At 37.2% G+C, this 17,238-nt stretch overlaps 1 protein-coding gene across 2 annotated transcripts in view; it reads left to right on the top strand.

Annotated features, from left to right (window-relative positions):
• kif18a (kinesin family member 18A) overlaps positions 1 to 16,985 on the top strand; it is a 29,240-nt gene extending 12,255 nt beyond the window's left edge. Inside the window, exons 9-17 of one of the 2 annotated variants that reach the window (XM_035682248.1) lie at positions 926 to 1,088; positions 1,510 to 1,674; positions 2,620 to 2,741; positions 2,882 to 3,171; positions 5,792 to 5,848; positions 11,468 to 11,849; positions 15,706 to 15,798; positions 15,930 to 16,027; positions 16,201 to 16,985. In XM_035682248.1, coding sequence (XP_035538141.1) covers positions 926 to 1,088; positions 1,510 to 1,674; positions 2,620 to 2,741; positions 2,882 to 3,171; positions 5,792 to 5,848; positions 11,468 to 11,849; positions 15,706 to 15,798; positions 15,930 to 16,027; positions 16,201 to 16,337 — 1,507 coding nt within the window. In that variant the 3' untranslated portion in view covers positions 16,338 to 16,985. Of the gene's footprint in view, positions 1 to 925; positions 1,089 to 1,509; positions 1,675 to 2,619; positions 2,742 to 2,881; positions 3,172 to 5,791; positions 5,849 to 11,467; positions 11,850 to 15,705; positions 15,799 to 15,926; positions 16,028 to 16,200 lie in introns of both variants that reach the window. The other variant, XM_035682247.1, reaches the window with a different exon arrangement.
• The last annotated feature ends 253 nt before the right edge of the window (positions 16,986 to 17,238 follow it).

Here is a 17,238-nt window from a genome sequence, read left to right as displayed (position 1 = left end):
GCTTCTCACACTATTAAAAATTCAGCAGTCTAGCAAGGCCACGACGTCTCCTACGTCACAGGAGTTACATTGAAGAGTGCAGTCACATTTCAGCGACAGCTCTCCAGTCTTATTTACCTGCATGCCTCTCCTGTCTATCCTCCTGCTCTAACTCAGCCAGACAGCCACTTGCATCCAATGTGGATATCACCTCAACACTATCCCAGCAATACATATATACATCATATAGATAAGCATATCTTTCTGGCTCGTTCCAAACAGAATTGGCATCTTGTGGAAGCTCCAGATCATCGTGAAAGGTTAACAACATGATTTAATAGTTTGCGCGAGCATAAAGGTATCATTAATCAATTAATTGTGGTACATAACGATTACTCATTCACATTTCATGTAATTCATATATATTCGATACTTTTACAGTATAATTATTTGTTGTATTACTATAAACGGTAAATGCTGGTTTAAATGTTTAGGTGTGTGTTAAATAAAAAAGGACAAAAGGTTTGTAAAAGCTCTCGGTACAACAATTAATATAAATTTGCTCCGTATATGTGGCACAGCAGCTTGAATCTCTGTGATGATGATGTTTTATTGAATTGCATTATACTAAGAGATGTTTCTAATATTCTGCCTCACTTGTGTCTGTGAATCAGAAAGGACAAAACTAAAAACATCTTTCACTATAATAAAGTCTAAATCAACACCACTACAGCCTCAAAAATGTAGTATAATAAAGGCTTCTGTATACCAGCAAAAACTGAGTAGTAGAGCTTCACATACAGAATTAATTGCAGGGAAATTCATCAATTAAAACATTTTGGGTTTTTTTCAAAGAAAAATTGTTCTCTTGTTTTTAAGTTCAAACTTCCTTGTGCAGGCATTTTAAGGCAAAGTTTGTAACATCACTCTTTTTCTCTCCCTCTAGGGTGTCAGAAGCTCTGCAGCGAATCTTCTCGAGCCGGGCCCAAATCAGGAGAGAACAGCTGGATCTGGAGAGACAACTGAAGGAGAATGAGCTGCGCCAGCGCTACAGCGAGGAGGACAACCTGCAGGTCCAATACTTCTGTGCCAAAGAAAAGACTGAGAAGGTAGCTGATGCTTACGTTGCTATCCACAGATGCCATCATCCCCGCAGAAAAACACCTGCTTAGTCATCATTTTACTTCTCTGTTCTCTATAGTTGTCTTAGCCTCTCATTTACGCCACTACAGGACAGGGTCACCGCTCCCCAGTTCCTGGCTGTTCTCTGCCATTTGAGTCCCTGTGTTAGGCCCAGCTGTAAATGCCATTTAAAGTGTAAAATTCTCAAGAATTAAAGCACTGTCATCCAAAGCAATTGCATTTAAAAAAAAATTTCTTTCAAGATTAATTGTTTCAGATTTACATCTCCAGCTTTAATTGTTATTTAGACCACATACACAGTTATTAGTGTGTAATGCTAATACGAGCACAAAAAAAATGATAATATCACTTAAATTACCTTTTGTTTTTTGTCGTTGCTTTCAATAGGCCACTTGTAAGCACGAGCGGAAGATCGCCAGCTTACGCGCTCAGCAGCAGCACATTTGCAAACGTTTGAAGGAGGCAGAAACACAATTCCTGGATAATGATGGCTGGCTTCATCGGGTTGAAAATGAGATCAAGCTGCTGAAGTCAAATGATCAGACCTCAGAGGTAAGTTGAACTTATTGACCCTTTCACGTTTACGGGAGCAGAAAAACACACGACTGATTGAAAGGCAAATTTGTATTTTTGATGTGACAGAGTTTGTAAATTTTATTTCCTTGATTTTAAAAAAACATAGAATTGGTTTAGTATGACCTCTATCTTTTTTTAAATTATAACAACTGACTGTAGAAGTTTAATCGTTAAATTCTATTGTAATTGTTGACACTTTTCACTAACATTGGTGACGAGTACATCAATTCTTTAGACAACATATCAGTCGAGGCGACCAGTGAGTAAAACTAAATAGTTAATTAAGTACCTTGTAGGCCGGATGAAATAATTTGAGTTAATGTAAGAAGACAAATGAGCATAATAAGATATAGAGGAAACTTTACAATGTGGGTTACATCCTTCAGAACTCATTGCTTGGTGTTTTTTGTTTGTTTATTTTGGAAGGTAGGCTGTGTCTCTACTGGTGTCGTGACTGTCTTTGTTTTCTTCCCATCTGTTCTCCCAGTAATTAGAACCGTGCTCATTTTATTTCTCTAGCTCACTCGTGGATCACTGAAGAGAATAAATCAATACCCTTTACTCATCCTTCACACAGCAGCCAGTTACCTAAAACCATGCCCATGTTATTTTTTTCTTCTTTATCCTTTCTTCCAGGAACTGACCCAGAGGTATGACGCACCCACCGGTCAAATGTTCTCTCTGCTGTTGTTTCGTAGTTTCTTTACGTCAGAGTTCTTTTTTTTTTTTTCCCTCCCTTTCCCTGGGCAGACAGCTTATCTGATGAAACATGGATGAAAACAGAACTTTGCATCTTCTCTCTAGTATCCCGACCCCAGCCACCTTTTGTTTCTTCTAATTCTGCCCACCAGAGAGCTAATTGAGTATGCTGTTATGGCTATTGCCTCATCACTGACCTAATTTCCTCCCTCCAATGTTCAGGTGTTAGAAAAGGACCTACGTTGCCACAGACTGGGGCTGCAGGTGAATGATCTCGAACAACACATCAAGCAGATGGTCAAGCTCATAGCACTGCAGGACCAGGAGAACAAGCGCATGCAGAAGTATGTTAACAATACCTAGAATTGGTTCTTATTGAATTAACTATTGCTCAGTGCAGCTGAAGAAACTGCACTTCACCTTCACTGTAACTCGTGATTTTTTTCTGGAAGAGATATCTCAATATTTTTCCATTGCATTTCAGAATGGTGAACGTCTTGTTGCCAGCGTATAGTCGAAAGTACTCTGCATTGCGTGGTGCCGGGCTGGTGACAGCGGCGGATGAGATGGAGAACCATGAACTAGAGCACCTTGTGTTGAGGGAGAGAGGCGTGGTCTGGGCAGACCAGGAAGGGGTAGGGCAGCAGCTGAAAGGTGAAGGGATTCAAGAGGAATCACGGGAGACAAATGAGGCAGGAAGCGCTGGGCTGCGCAGCGAGTTGGCGCCTGTCTTGTCATTCTCACATCTGCTATACCACCAGAGTAGCCCCTGCAGTAAGTCATATTATCATCCTATTTATTCTTCTGTAGTTGTTTATTTATCATTCACTGTGATAGTTTGGTGAATACTCTAAAAATGTGGTTGAGCAAATAATGGGTATTTTTATAAAAATCCCCTGTTTTGTCTGGCTAACCATCAAACACTCAATCGATTAATTGGCTTATTTTTTCAGCCTTAGATTTTAATGCCACCTAAACTGCCAGGAAAGATGTCAGTATGCTTTATAAATACGTGAAAACCTGACCACAAGGCCACAAAATGCTTGACCAACGAAAATATCAGATGGTTCACTAATGGGTGTTTATAATGAAGACATCGCCTTCAAGAAATACTGTTAAATGTTACAGAGTAACTAAGATGACACACCACAGTTCCTAAATAAATTAATTGAGAAAAATCAGACCAAAAAAAGGCAATAAGTCACACATGCATTCATCGTTTTCTGTTGGTTGAAAGAAATACAGAGACGCCGTAACTTTATGGGGAGGCAGGTCATCCCAGTAATTACATATAAGTAATTTGCCCCCCCCTCAATTAACTATCAAGTGCATGCGACAGTCTCACCCCTCCCCCTCCCAGAGTGTATGAAAGAAAGAGGCTTCGCAGTGAATGAATCTATGTCAAACCGGTAAGGGACTTAGTCAACCATTCATCTCTTTAACATGCAGCTGTTTAGCTGATAGTTAGCTAATGATTTTTAAAACTAGCCTAATAAGATTTATGAATATGTTTACTAGAAGTTGAATTCAGACATCAGGCAAAGATTACCTAACACAATATGACAGTAAACTGTACAGTGTTCTGACTTTACTGGTCAACCCTGTTAAGTTAAATGCAGCCACATGTAATGTGTATAAGGAAGGACATGTGAACCAAAGATGTATCTTGTTACATCACACAACTGATGTTTAACTCTCTTTAATGACTCTGTTACAAATATTAATGTGATTATTTTTTCTGATATCTAAGACTGTTATTTTGTTATTTCAACATTAGAAAAAAAATTGTGGGTTGTATTATGAAATAGGTGCACTCATGTTTGTAGTAGTTTTTCATTTTATAAATGACCGCCTGTACTGTTTAGATCATAATTACAACTAACATGCCCCTTTCACAATACACTGTTTTGGTCAGGATATTATGTTAACTGCCAAGAGGTTACATAGCTATTTAGTAGCTACATGGAGAGTGTTATACATATGACTAATATGCTATTAAGCACATGCTGCTTTGGTTAAAGATGGTAATTATATAGTCGTAGTGTCTTGAACACAAATTGAAAGGTGTGTGAGTGTGTAATTTTGCTATGATTTAGATTCGTTTTTTTATCCTTTTTTCATTAGATGGTTCTTTAACGTGGAAAGCCTAATGTGTAATATTAGAGACAAGCATCTACATGTGACACCTGGATGTACAATAGTGTTAAATATATGTCAGGTGTCCTGTAAGTAGGGATGGGAAGATGTACGGGATTATCATGCGTCACGATAAAAAACAACAATAATAAATAAATGTCAATCTGTGATGCAATAAATATGTGTTTCTTAACAAAATGTAGGGTAAAGTGATTCCAGTATATTTTAGTAGGAAGTATATTTTCATGATTATCGTGATGATGTCATGTAAATGCAATTATTTTTGCCAAGATAATCGTGACATGAAATCTTCATATCCTCCCATGTCTACCTGTAAGGTAGTTCAATAAGTGTATTTGGCATTACTCCAGGTCTAGTGTGTATTGTGGGACCCACAAGTTCATTTTTAACTGTCATCTCTGCATGACCTAGCAGCACCAGGCCCTCATGACATATAAGCCATGGTAGACAGTGGAGCATGAACCAAAGCTGGCGCCAACAATACTCAATTACTATGATGGTGTCTTATCATTTGTGAGACCGTAAACTCTGCACCTGTCCCTCTGTTCCACTGCTGGCTTCTTTTAATTTGTATTACATTTAGTAATTCTTCGGTAATACAAAGAATTTGATATCCCCGCAGACAGATATTAGTGTCAGGCTCCTGTGGGTCATAATTTAAAGTTTAAAAGATTATAAGATGTTTGTATTAAGGTTGTCTTGGTCTTTGAGCAGTTCATTATGAAACGTTACACTTCCAACTTCTTCTGACTTAATGTCTCTGCTGCATTGCACTGTGAATCATGCTTGGGCTTTTGAGTGAGATTACATTTTTTTTACAATATATATAATATTTATATATGGGCTGACTTTTTCTTAAGAAAAAGATAGGATAGAATCACAAAATGTTTAGCGGGTTGAATGTAAAGCTATTTTTTAGGTATTGGAAAATGTTTCACCACTGTCATTTTTTATTTTATGCCATGAAGCAATGTTTCATTAAAGTCTAAATACTTTTGACTTACTTTAAATCTCCAATTCAGTAAGTAAAAAGGACAGAATGTAAGCTAGCACTTTCCAAATAATTGGTGGTAATTCTTTTTTAAACACTTTTAATGAAGGAAAACCACAATAGGGTTACAGAAGCTTTTCAAGCTCTCTGCGTTATTGTAATTGTGATAATGTGTTGTTGATGATGTGTTGTTGATGTTGCTTCCCCTTGAATCTCTGTGATTTTTTAAAATTTTTTTGTCCTCAGGTGCGGAGGGGCGCACAAAAAGAGCATCATTGTGCAATGCTGCTCCATCACCAAACGGTAAATCTACTTTCCTCTCTCCCCCGTCTTGCTAACATACGGTAGTCATTAATCTAAAACCCCTGCGTACCTGTTAATCCCCCCTCCCCCCCCAATAATTCACTTATTTGCTCTCCTTGTCACCTTTCACTCAATCCATCACACTTGCCCAAACACAGTTTAGGAGATGATGCTATGTTTTATTGAAGCAGAAAACGCAGATCATAGGGTTGTGTTTTGTGCCATATAAATTTTCTGTTGTTTTTCGCTTTGCCATGTTGCTTTTTATTTGCTGAACATGTTTTTAGCAGTTTAACTGAGACGACTTGTTCAGAGTAGTAAAATACACAATAAAAGTCAGACATGTAATATAATGTGATTTATAGTTGTGCTGCAGACATTCTGCCCTGGCCAAAACTTGAATAATGAAATGATGTGAATACTCAAAACCAGTTTTATAGAGGGAAAACTGTACACAGGGAACCTTTAGGGAAATGTAACACAAAAACCTTTGTGAAATATTGCAGTTCAAATTGGCTGTAATGATATTTACTGCAGGTGGTCTACATTTCATTGAAAGAAATTGTGGGAAATGTAACTTTTGAAGAAAATACTCCTGCCAGATGACCAGAGTTCCTTGAATGGAAATGAAACATGAAAGCACCAGGGAGTTTGTCACCACTGCTATTAAATTTCACTATAACTTAATTTAATAAGTGAACTCCTTTCTTTCAGTGTTTAAAGTTTTCCCTATATGGCCTGTTTGTCCGACCCTTCTTTATACATTTCAAGCCAGTTCTTTTATTATTTTTCCCATTTGGTCATTTATTGTTATTTTCTCATTTCTCTTTTCTTCACTACGGTCATCTTTCCAGAAGATGGTGAGCTTTATTTATTTTAACAATGAAGTTAAATGGCTAAATTCGTTCAGTTTCATAGAGCATTTGCCACACCTATAGTAAAGCTTTGAGTGGGTTTGATATTTAAAAACACAATAAATACTTTTTAATTTACACTAATAGAATAATACTTGTATTAATTCCTGTGATCAGAGGCATAAAAACAATGCAGTAATCCACAACCTTCCTTAAACTAAAAATTCTAGATACATAAAGTAATTATTACAATGCACCTTCAACAATAGTGCACAGTACACTAGCTAAATGTGCTTTATTATAGCTACATGTGCCGGACAAAATGTTCAAATTATTTCAAAAACATCTAAATAAAATGCTGAATAATTGATTGTAGTTACAGCCTATCTTGAAGCAGCACCTTATGAAATGATACATTGTCCAGGCATTCATCCCATTTTAACCTTTAACATACATGCAAGCCTTATTACATGCTTAACAATAGCTTAATAGTGAATAACCATATAGTCAGTATCATTAAAATAACTCTCTTAGCGTCATTCTTTTCACATTATTGGGATCGTGTAGCCACAGTTTCATCTCTCTAATAAAATCATAACTCTGCATCCTCCTCAATTATGCATTCACTGGCTCACACTTGCATCCTTGAAAACCACCCTGTCCATTTTAATTTCAGTCTAGAGCTACCACTCATACATGCATGTAGTGTATATACACACAATGGGTAGAACTTGATACATGTTGTGCAGCATTATCAGCTGTGGTAAATGACTGGTCAGTTACTGACATATTCTGAATAATATAGACTTGAAATAGCATAGATGTTTTAATAAATAAAGCTTCTTTTTTTTATCATTCAGACAAACTGCTCTGATCTTATCCTGATGCTGTTTGTCTGTCTTTTACTGCTTCCTCAGCTGTTAATGGTAGTCACTGCAGCATGTTATGAGAAATAGCTCCACCCTGCAGCTTGCAAAGCCAATCAAATTTCACTGGTTTTAGAGAGGGTCGGGGTTTTGAAAGAGCATTAACTCTTTGTGGACTGCTAAATAATAGCGAATCATACAAAAGTGTCACTTTGAAGGAATATTTCTGCATTCCACAATGTAGTGTTGATTATACCATTTCCATACATGCATTTAGTAATATTTTTCATGTTTTTTTTTATTCAGCTAGCTCCCTGTGCCCCTTTTATCTTGTTATTTTTATATTCCCATTCGATCTTCTACCCTCACTTCTCTCTTATCTATTTTTTCCTCCCTGGATTTTGCTGTCCCTTTTGCATCAAACGTGTTTTAGTCTGGCTTTTTCCTCCATTCTGCCTCTCTTTCCCTCCTACCCTCAAATGTTTTTTCTCTGTCTGTCTAGCATCTAACCCTCCCAATCCCTCTTGAGCTTCATTCATGAAAATGCAGATCCACAGCAGGGCAGGAAAAAACGTCAACAGACGTAAACTCCCCTGCTCCACCAACCAGAAAAGGCGCACTATAAAAAACAGGCAGCAGCAACCAGGCGACCCTAATTCAGTGCAGCCTCCGCCAGAAATAGCAACTCATGCATGTATTAATCCCCTACAAGCCAAAAATATGTGATTGAAGGAACTCTGCTGCCATTTATTGCTAGGGACAACTCCTCTGCCACAGAAAGGGGCTATTTATCATCGTCTCCTCACTCGGTGTGCTGTCTGTAGTCTGACTCACATTTGCTAAATATTGCATTTTGATATTTAGGGTAATGTATAAATCAGTCATTCACCTTTGCATTTAGTGTTCTCACTTCCTTTATGTGCTGGCATGTTTCCTTTTTTAGCCCCCTCCTTCACCCTCACCACACCTCTACAGGAAATGCCATGAGTCTAATGGTGTTCATAATGGGATGCAGACACCGTGATTTAACTTCATTGTGCCCTGCAACCTGCAACTTTCTTGTTGCTGTCATTTTTAAATGGAGCAAGACAATGTGGCAAAAAACTACTGGATACAGTTTCCTGTATCAATCCATATTTAAATAAATTACAATGTATATTATTTGGTAATTATGTTTTTGTGTTTAAAATTGGTAATGCTGAAGGAACCAAGGGTTCATTGTCATTCTGGCTAAACATAATCTATTTTAATTTCAACATTGCACATATTTAACTTTGCAAACTCAGCTTTCTATTACAGCTTTCCTAAAAAAAAATGAACATCAATTCTGTTGGGAATCTGCTTTCTTGGATTAATTATTCGTAATTAATGCAGGTTCAACCAGTCCCTATGCTATTTAAAAACTGATTCTGAATACTGTTCACTGTCTGCTAGCGTTAGCTGTCTGTCAGTACCAGACTAACTACAGTATGCTTGGCTGAAAAATTACCTACACAGTTGGGTAACGCTAGATTGTTAATTCACCGACACTCTTCACTCTGTTGGAACAGCAAAAAGGGGCAATCCTCGCTAGCCTTTTACTTATAAAACAGTGCAGACAATCTTTTGCAGCTCATGCGGACACCAGTTTGCAATGCAGTCTCATCTTGTAGCTTAGCTAACTTATAAAATAAATATTGATACAGGTTTGAAAAATTTCAAAGATTGATAGTGCCCTTGATTTTATGTAGGACAATTGGGCGCTGAGAGATAAGAATGATGAAACATTTTATGTTTTATGGGGGTCATTTTCACAATAGCACACTCTGGCTCAAACTCAGAGGAGGGCAAACCTTTTTTTGTGTTCTCACAGTATCTCAATCACTGCCACAATCAAATATAATCCAACCTCAAAAGCTTCAAAACGTACTAGTTCCTGTTTAGCTATGTGTATAAGTAACCAGTTACATACTTTTACAAAGCAGTGCAAGAGAAAACTATTTGTTTAAAAAAAAAAAAGACAAACTATAACAAAAGAAAATGGCTATTGGAGACAATAAAGAGGCCGTTGCAGCTAGCTAACACCAGCACACGGACACTGCTTTAGGGCAAATTTATCGCCCCATGATTTTATTGTCCCCTTGTAGTCACTGGAATGGTACATTCTAATGTTATGGGAGCAACAAACTAAGTACCCTATGATATATTAACATAATTTTTTTTATTTGTTGGGCTTTTTTTCCCCTTCTTCCTCCTTTTTTTTTTTTTTTTTTTTTAAACAAGTAATACCTGCAGCAGCACCTACGTTTTCTCCTTTCAAACGCAGAGTTCACAGAGTTGTCTGTTTGAGCACCATGTTTTTCTCAGTTAACAAAAAAAACAAAAAACGTTCCAAGGCTGTTGGCAGATAACATCCTCGAGTTCTGGTCTATTTATAAAACAAAACAGTGCTTTTTAGGGTAATATTGCATGTCACAGCTCCAATCCGATATTGTAAAGCTTATATGTGCAAGAAGGGCACTATAATGTGTAATTGCCTTGTGCCATGCATAATATCTCCAACACTACTGATCACACTTTTATGTAACTTAAGGGAACGATCCATCTCATTTCTCTGTTGTGACATTTTTTAAATTGCACTGTTTAGCCTAAGGCAGGCACTTCAGCACTTATTACTGATCACTGATTGAGTATGGGGGACGGCATAATTTGGGGGGAGGGTGTTTACCATTGCCATGCTTTCTTTTCAAAGTGGTCTGATTTGCTTTCACTTTGAAAGCCCTTAGTTGTAAACAATGCATTGCTGAATGTATTTCAAAGATGGATTGTTACACATGATGGAATCTGCAAAGGCTTAATATTATGTAACATTATGACTTGTTCTTAATTGTTTCTCAAGGACCAAATGTGAGGATAAAAAAGGCTTGCATATAGTCTGACAACTAAGGAAAAGATCTGTTGACAAAGTGGTAAACAAACATAGTGACTGTTAAAGGTACATTCAGTTTTTAAGTGTCTATCAAGACAGTGCAGGTAGAACAACCTTTGCATGGGTTTCCGCATGTGGCCTGTCTGTCCTGCGGACTTCATGATGGTTGGCACTGCAAAAATGTTCTGTCCTAAAGATAACAGTATCCATTTGAACTGATATATCAGTTGCAGAGATTGTTCTTTCTATTAGCAAACATTTTAGTCACAAAGTAACATGGTGGCATTGCTGCCATACCACATCCTTTGTCATGCGATATTTTGACCAGTAACATTCAGACCCATAAACACTGGATACACAACTTACTTTGCAGACAGAGGTAGTATTTTATGATTATTAAGAATTTCACAAAAAAATTAAATATTCATGACTGAATATACAATATTTGGAAAGCTTCCTTGAGTATTTTTCATTGAGAGTTTTAATAGTCAAAAACTTGAAAATATTGTTGATTGACAATTCTAGTTAGGCAACTAAAGATTATCCTAGTTGAGTAGCAGTTGTTAAAGCCAATACTCGACGAATCGTTGGACGTTTATGATATTAATTTATTAATTATTTAAATATATATATTTAAGCGTCCGCCTGTTAAACAATAATGGAAAAGCGGTTATGAACCTGAATGTGTCAGAACAACCATCAAGGAGAAACATTTAATTTATTTCAACACAGTATAACATCACGGACAATGTATAACAACGTTAACAGACACAAATTAACTCGTTATGAACTTGTTTACTTCTTATTTCTCCAGTAATGCATTTCGTCTTCTCCCTCCTCCACCTGAAAGCGCTGTGTGTCTAGTCCTCGGATGGTGTTTGAGGCTGTGTTCAGTCCCACACTGCACTTAGTCATTTAGCTTGAATTCATTTTCTTGCTGCTTTGTTTGTTTAATTTCTATTAATTGATCGTTATCGTTTGGTTTTTTTAGGCTGTGCAAATCAGACGGATATGAAACAGGAACCACGTCCCAGAATGCCCATCAGGAGAAATCTGTGTGCGTCACTCCCACCGCAAAGCCCCCAGGCCATCGTCAAAGCCCAAGTCTTTGAGGAGGGCATGTTCCCACTTCAGTGCACACCAGAACCTGCTCAAAAAACTCTTCAAGCCCTGCGACTGGGCTCCTCCAGCCCCATTGATCCCAACATGACCTTTGAAGTTCTGGAAAATGATGGTCAAACTGCAAGTAATGCAACCATCATAATAGGCAGCGGTAGTCCTTGTCAAGCATCAAAGTCCACTGACTTCTCAGGTCCCAGTCAACTATTCCATCCTCCCAAGGCCAATGAGGGGGCCCAAATTCCTACCAAAAGGTGAGAAAATATTCATGATTTTAAGTTGTTTAGCAGTTTATATAATTATTTAGAGGTTAATTGTAAGACTCAGTTTGTTTTAGCCATTCTTTATAATTCCATCATGACTTTTTGTCCATCCATTGTACACACTTCACAGTGTTTCAGAAGATATTTTCTCTCTTCTAAAACATTACAAGTCAGTTTTCAGGCTGGCTTGTAATGTGGATTACAGTTCTCTTGACTCCACACATACAGTATATTGGTTCTCTTGGCAGTCCATATGGTGCAGCCTTTTTAACACGTTGAAGTAGTCGTAAACAAATGCATCGATACACCCACATACTGCCTACTGCACTCCTGTGGTCACTCCAAAATGTTACTGCTACAGTAGTGTCACATAAGCATGAAATATTGTAAGAAATACTATAGAAAACACTCCTCTTCACGGGAGATGTGTGAAACACCAAAGAAAAAACTTCTGCCACAGCAGAAACCAAAACTGATATAATATAATCTAATTGTAGACATTTTTATAAATCAAATTCAGAAGGGAAAAACTGCAACAGCTGACACAATGTATCAGAGCCATTTGTCGTACTTTCTTGCCTCCTGTTCCACCAAACAATGTATCTCAACAAGTGCTTTCAGCAATGTGGAGTTAGCCTGGGAGTGTTTTATCCTTTTCTCTGGCCTGCACACACAATCACTCGGATGTCTCATGTATCACGTAAGATTGATTGTTATCTTATGTTGTTGATGTCTTGACAATCTAGCAATTGTCCAATCAGTGGCCAAGACCCTTGTGTAAGAGACACAAGTTAAGCTGGGTGGAGAAAAAAAAGTAGTATAGATGTTCACAAAATCCCTTCAAAAACACTTTTTATTTCATCACTTGTCGTGTGCTTTCAGTTGGCAGACTTATACTTCAACATGTCGCTGTGTAAACTGATTCCCTCCAACTGTCAGAACACGTAATGACAGAAATCAGAATTTACTCCTTCACCATGTGTCTTTGAATTTACTGTTTTGAGGCATTTAATAAGCATAGCAAACACAAATGAACAAATGTCATTAACTCTCTTAATTGAAATTAAAACATCAGGGACATCCCCACTTATTTTTCTTGATGTTTCTTAAGAAAAATTGGTACCGAGGGAAAAACACTCCTTATGTCACCCATGCCTTAAAATGCCTAACTCTCTTACACACGCACAGTGATTCAACGTTTGTTGGGTTCAGTATACAACCCGGACAGTTCACACAGTACACAGAAAATTTTAAGAATTACATTAGGATACATATTCTATTTACTTAATTCAAAAACATCTATTGCATTTTTTAAAATTGACTGAAACTAACTCGGACATCTCCCGAATCAGTTCCATAAAATGTTTAAAAAAAATCTTAAAACACATCGCTCTGACTTTCCACTGAAAGTTTCAAAGCAATTGAACAATTCTGTGTAAAAGACACTCAGTCTGGATGGTAACTAAACCATTCAGAAGTGGTAAATCCCCCGAACCTTATTCAAAACAAGACAGAGACTAGAGTGCAAATAGTATAAGTATTCTCACCAGCAGCAAGTTTCCAGACTGTAACATTGGGCCAAGAGGCTTAAGTCAGCTGAGCTGAGCAACGTCATGGTGTCTTCAGCTGGAAGTGGCAAACAAAACAGGAAACATGTTGAGCTATAGCAGCAAAAAGGGTTTGTGTTAGTGAATGGTGCTCCCAGCAGATGAGTCTTCATCATAACACTTTGAGTGTGTATCATTTTATTGTTAGGTAAATTTGTTCTTAACCAACCTCAAAATCAAAAAGCATCGCCTCAATTAGCAAAATTGCAACACAAACAAATCAAATTGCTTAAAAACATCCGTCTGACCCCACAAGCATACCTTTTTGTCTTTCCTCAAATACTAAAGATCGGGGCTAATCCAGACTTTGAGACTTACCACCTGGTCAAATCTCAAAGGAAAACTGTTGCTTTAAGATAGCAAGAAAAAGCATTACCTTTTTAGTAATACTTTTTCTTGCAAGACCATTAGGTTTACTCTCGCAACTGTAGAAAAGTAGTAAGTGAGTTGGGCGGAGTTCTTGTAAAGTTTAGCACACAAGGACCCTAGAGGGAAGAAAAAGTTGACCGATTATCGGCCTGGCCAATGACATATTCCAATATTCAGCATTTTTCCAATTATCGGTATTGTTTGTTCTTTTTATCCAATTGCTGATAGAATCAATTCATTTAAAAATGCGCTACTTGGGGAATCATGAGAACGTTTCAGAGCTCACTCTGCCTCTCTGTAGTCTCGCTCAATGTCCCACCCACGGCATCGGATTGGTTACACATCTACTAGTTACAAGTAATGACCTATCAATGCTGAAGGTTGCTGCGCCACAGGGAAATGGAAATACTTAAGTACCAATGCCTCAAAATTAGGGATGAGGATCGATTGTTCTATAAGGACCCGGTTCCAAATTTCTCAAACCCGAAAATCAAAAAGGTCTGAGCATATCGATTTTGACTGACTAGCGGTTCCTGTTAAATAAACTCTGTACAGTGTGTCTGTTGTAAAACCGAACTAGCCTAGCACAATAGCAAGACGTTAATGCTTCACTGTAAAAAGCTACTTAGCTAGCAGCTACAAGTCATTGTTCATCAGTGGATAAAATCGTAAGTGAAAACGCAATCAATTGACCAACAGACAGCAATGTTTTACCTCTAATTTAGACTATTTTAATTAAACTCATTTGTATCTGCTGGGTAGCTAATTAGCTGTCCACAGTCTGGACCAACTCAGCTGTGAACAGCACAAGAAGACACAGATAGCTTCAGCCCTAGTCTCAAGAGACTTATGTCATTTAATCAATCAAATCCCAGATGCACATACATATATTGATTGTTTTTTTAATTCAATTGAATAGCTTGACAACTGCAATTAAGGAATAAAAGCAATACCAGTTCTGTTAAGAATACATTGTCGTCTTGTCTAGTGGTATCGATGAAGATCGTTAAGCAATCTCAAATTGTATCAATATCAGTAAAAATGAATCATCCCCATCCCTACTCTAAATTATACTTAAGTACAGTACTTGAGTAAATGTTCTTAGTTAAAATTTAGAATAAAGTGTTGGGAGTGTAACTAAAATTGTTATGTACATCGGTTCCAAATATCTGTTTCCTTGATTACTAATAATTGGTATCGTCCCTGCTAAAAAAAACATATCAGGCAATCCCTAGACTTGGACAGTTTGATTGTTTTTTTTTAACTGATTTCAGCAGGTTGATTTTCTGCTTTGAGATGCCTCCGACCGCTCATAGGACTCACTAAGGTCAAATGGTCATACATGGTCTCCAGATTATTGGTGCAATGACAGAGATTGAGTTTACTGGTTAGATCTGAATCCTTGCCTGATATTGAACCAGTACAATTTGAAACTTACGGACAAGATTAAATCTTAAATCAGCATGATGTGATATTTTCAGTGTGCATCAGAAAATGTTTTAATAACATGCAACTCTATGTAGAAAAACTAAAGGCAGGAACACCCCTTAAAAATGGATTTACTCACTTTATACCTGTAGGTGCCATGGTAAAAAAAAATAAAAAATAAAAAATAAATGCTGCTTCAAAGTCATCTGAACAACAACCAAATTTGCATAACCAAATTTCTGAATGCAGGTGCAAACAAAGCATCAGATATCAAAAGGTCAGATTTGTATACACATCTTTTGGAATACAACACAAAATGATCAGTTATAAGCTATTTTATTTTTTTAGTCATCTGATTTTGAATACAAAGGGAAATGTTGCTTATTCCCATGTGAAGTCCAAACAGCGGAGATTTCATGATAACGTAAACCTTTATTCTGTAGACAACAGATTCCGTCTTTACAAGACGTGAGACGAGCCCATCCGACTTACATGGACATGACGTCTGCTGCACAAGGAAAACGTAAATTTAACCGGTAATGTGCCAAAAACATTTTACAGACTAAAGCTTTGCACAACATTAATAACCAGTTGTGAGTGTTAATCCTTTGATACTGTGCTTAATTACTTTTTCTGTTTTATCCATCCATTGCATTGACTGTAGCAGCATCCGAGAAGAGTTAACACAGGATCTCTCTGCACCAAAACGTATAAAGAAAGACCCCTCGGTGTCACGGAGACCGCTCAGAGTGCATCGTTTTGCTGGTAAGTTTCAGAAACACAGACATGGAAGACAAAATACATATAGAGTATAATGTCAAAGTTCCAAAGGTTGTAATTGTAATCATGAGATCCACATGCATTGATTCAGAGTTATTGGGAATGAAGAAGTTTACTCGTGTTCATTGTTGATACTATTGATTGGTGTCCGTCCACAGGTTCAGAGGAGAATAAGCCTCGAAGAGTTGTGAGGAGCATTTCTGAAGGAAACCTCAGCCTGCTTGAACCTCAGAAATCCAAATCCATTTTCTATAAAACATCCCAACAGTTAAAACGAGTGGCCAAACGAATGTAAAGCAAAAATCGGACCATTTCGCCCTTATGAACATTTACACTCCCCTTTCCATCCGTATTCATCTTTTCAAAATATTTTCTCAAACCCTAAAACAAAAACAGTGGTCCATTGTGTAGTTTTTCCAACACAAATGCTAAAGTAATGAGATGAAATGTAATATAATTACATTATTTAGTTTTGCTCTTTGATTAAGCCTTACACTGCAGTGAAATTGTACTTACACATTGTATATAAACATTGTAAAGTTATTGGTCATCAGTTTAGATTCTTGTGATTGTTTAAGAGCCAATTTCTGGCATTTCTAATCCTTCCTTTAGATTTGACGATATTTTAAAGCTCATGTACACACTAACACCAAGAAATAAAACACGTCCTGTCCCCTGTGTTTTACGTACGTTATGTACTTTGAACTATTCTATTAACCAATGATCAGTCTGGTCGGTGAACAGTCCTAGGGCAGCTAATCTCAGAGGTAGACTACCTGAAATGGAAGTACGGCACAAAAAACATCGTGCTTTTATTTTATTATTTTAATTTTTATTCTCATTTCTCTTGTACAGTTAATAACATAGGGGTTGTAGATATTTCATAATAAAACTGCTTTTTCCATTGGTTTTATTGATAAATAAATGTCTTTCCAAAATGTAATAACTGCTTTTTTTGTGCTATTGATTTTGAGTCTGAATGTGGTTTTCAATGAAGTGTGGGATACAAAATGTTCAGAAAATAAATGAGTGACACAGTACAGGCTCAGGGAAGTTGATCTGACCTGGCAGAGACTCAGCAAAACTCGAAAAGATAACTTTCTTTCTTTATATTGAAAAAGCAACCGTTTCATATGCCTTTAGGAAAAAAAGATGAACTCCAAATGTGATCGATAGGACGCCATTTGTCTCTACCA

The sequence above is a fragment of the Morone saxatilis genome, unplaced genomic scaffold, assembly GCF_004916995.1.
Source record: "Morone saxatilis isolate NCDOM2014 unplaced genomic scaffold, NCSU_SB_2.0 Contig11, whole genome shotgun sequence".
In the NCBI taxonomy this organism is placed as follows: Eukaryota; Metazoa; Chordata; class Actinopteri; family Moronidae; genus Morone; species Morone saxatilis.
The sequence above is the reverse complement of the archived record's forward strand: the minus strand, read 5'-3'. Positions and strand labels throughout refer to the sequence as shown.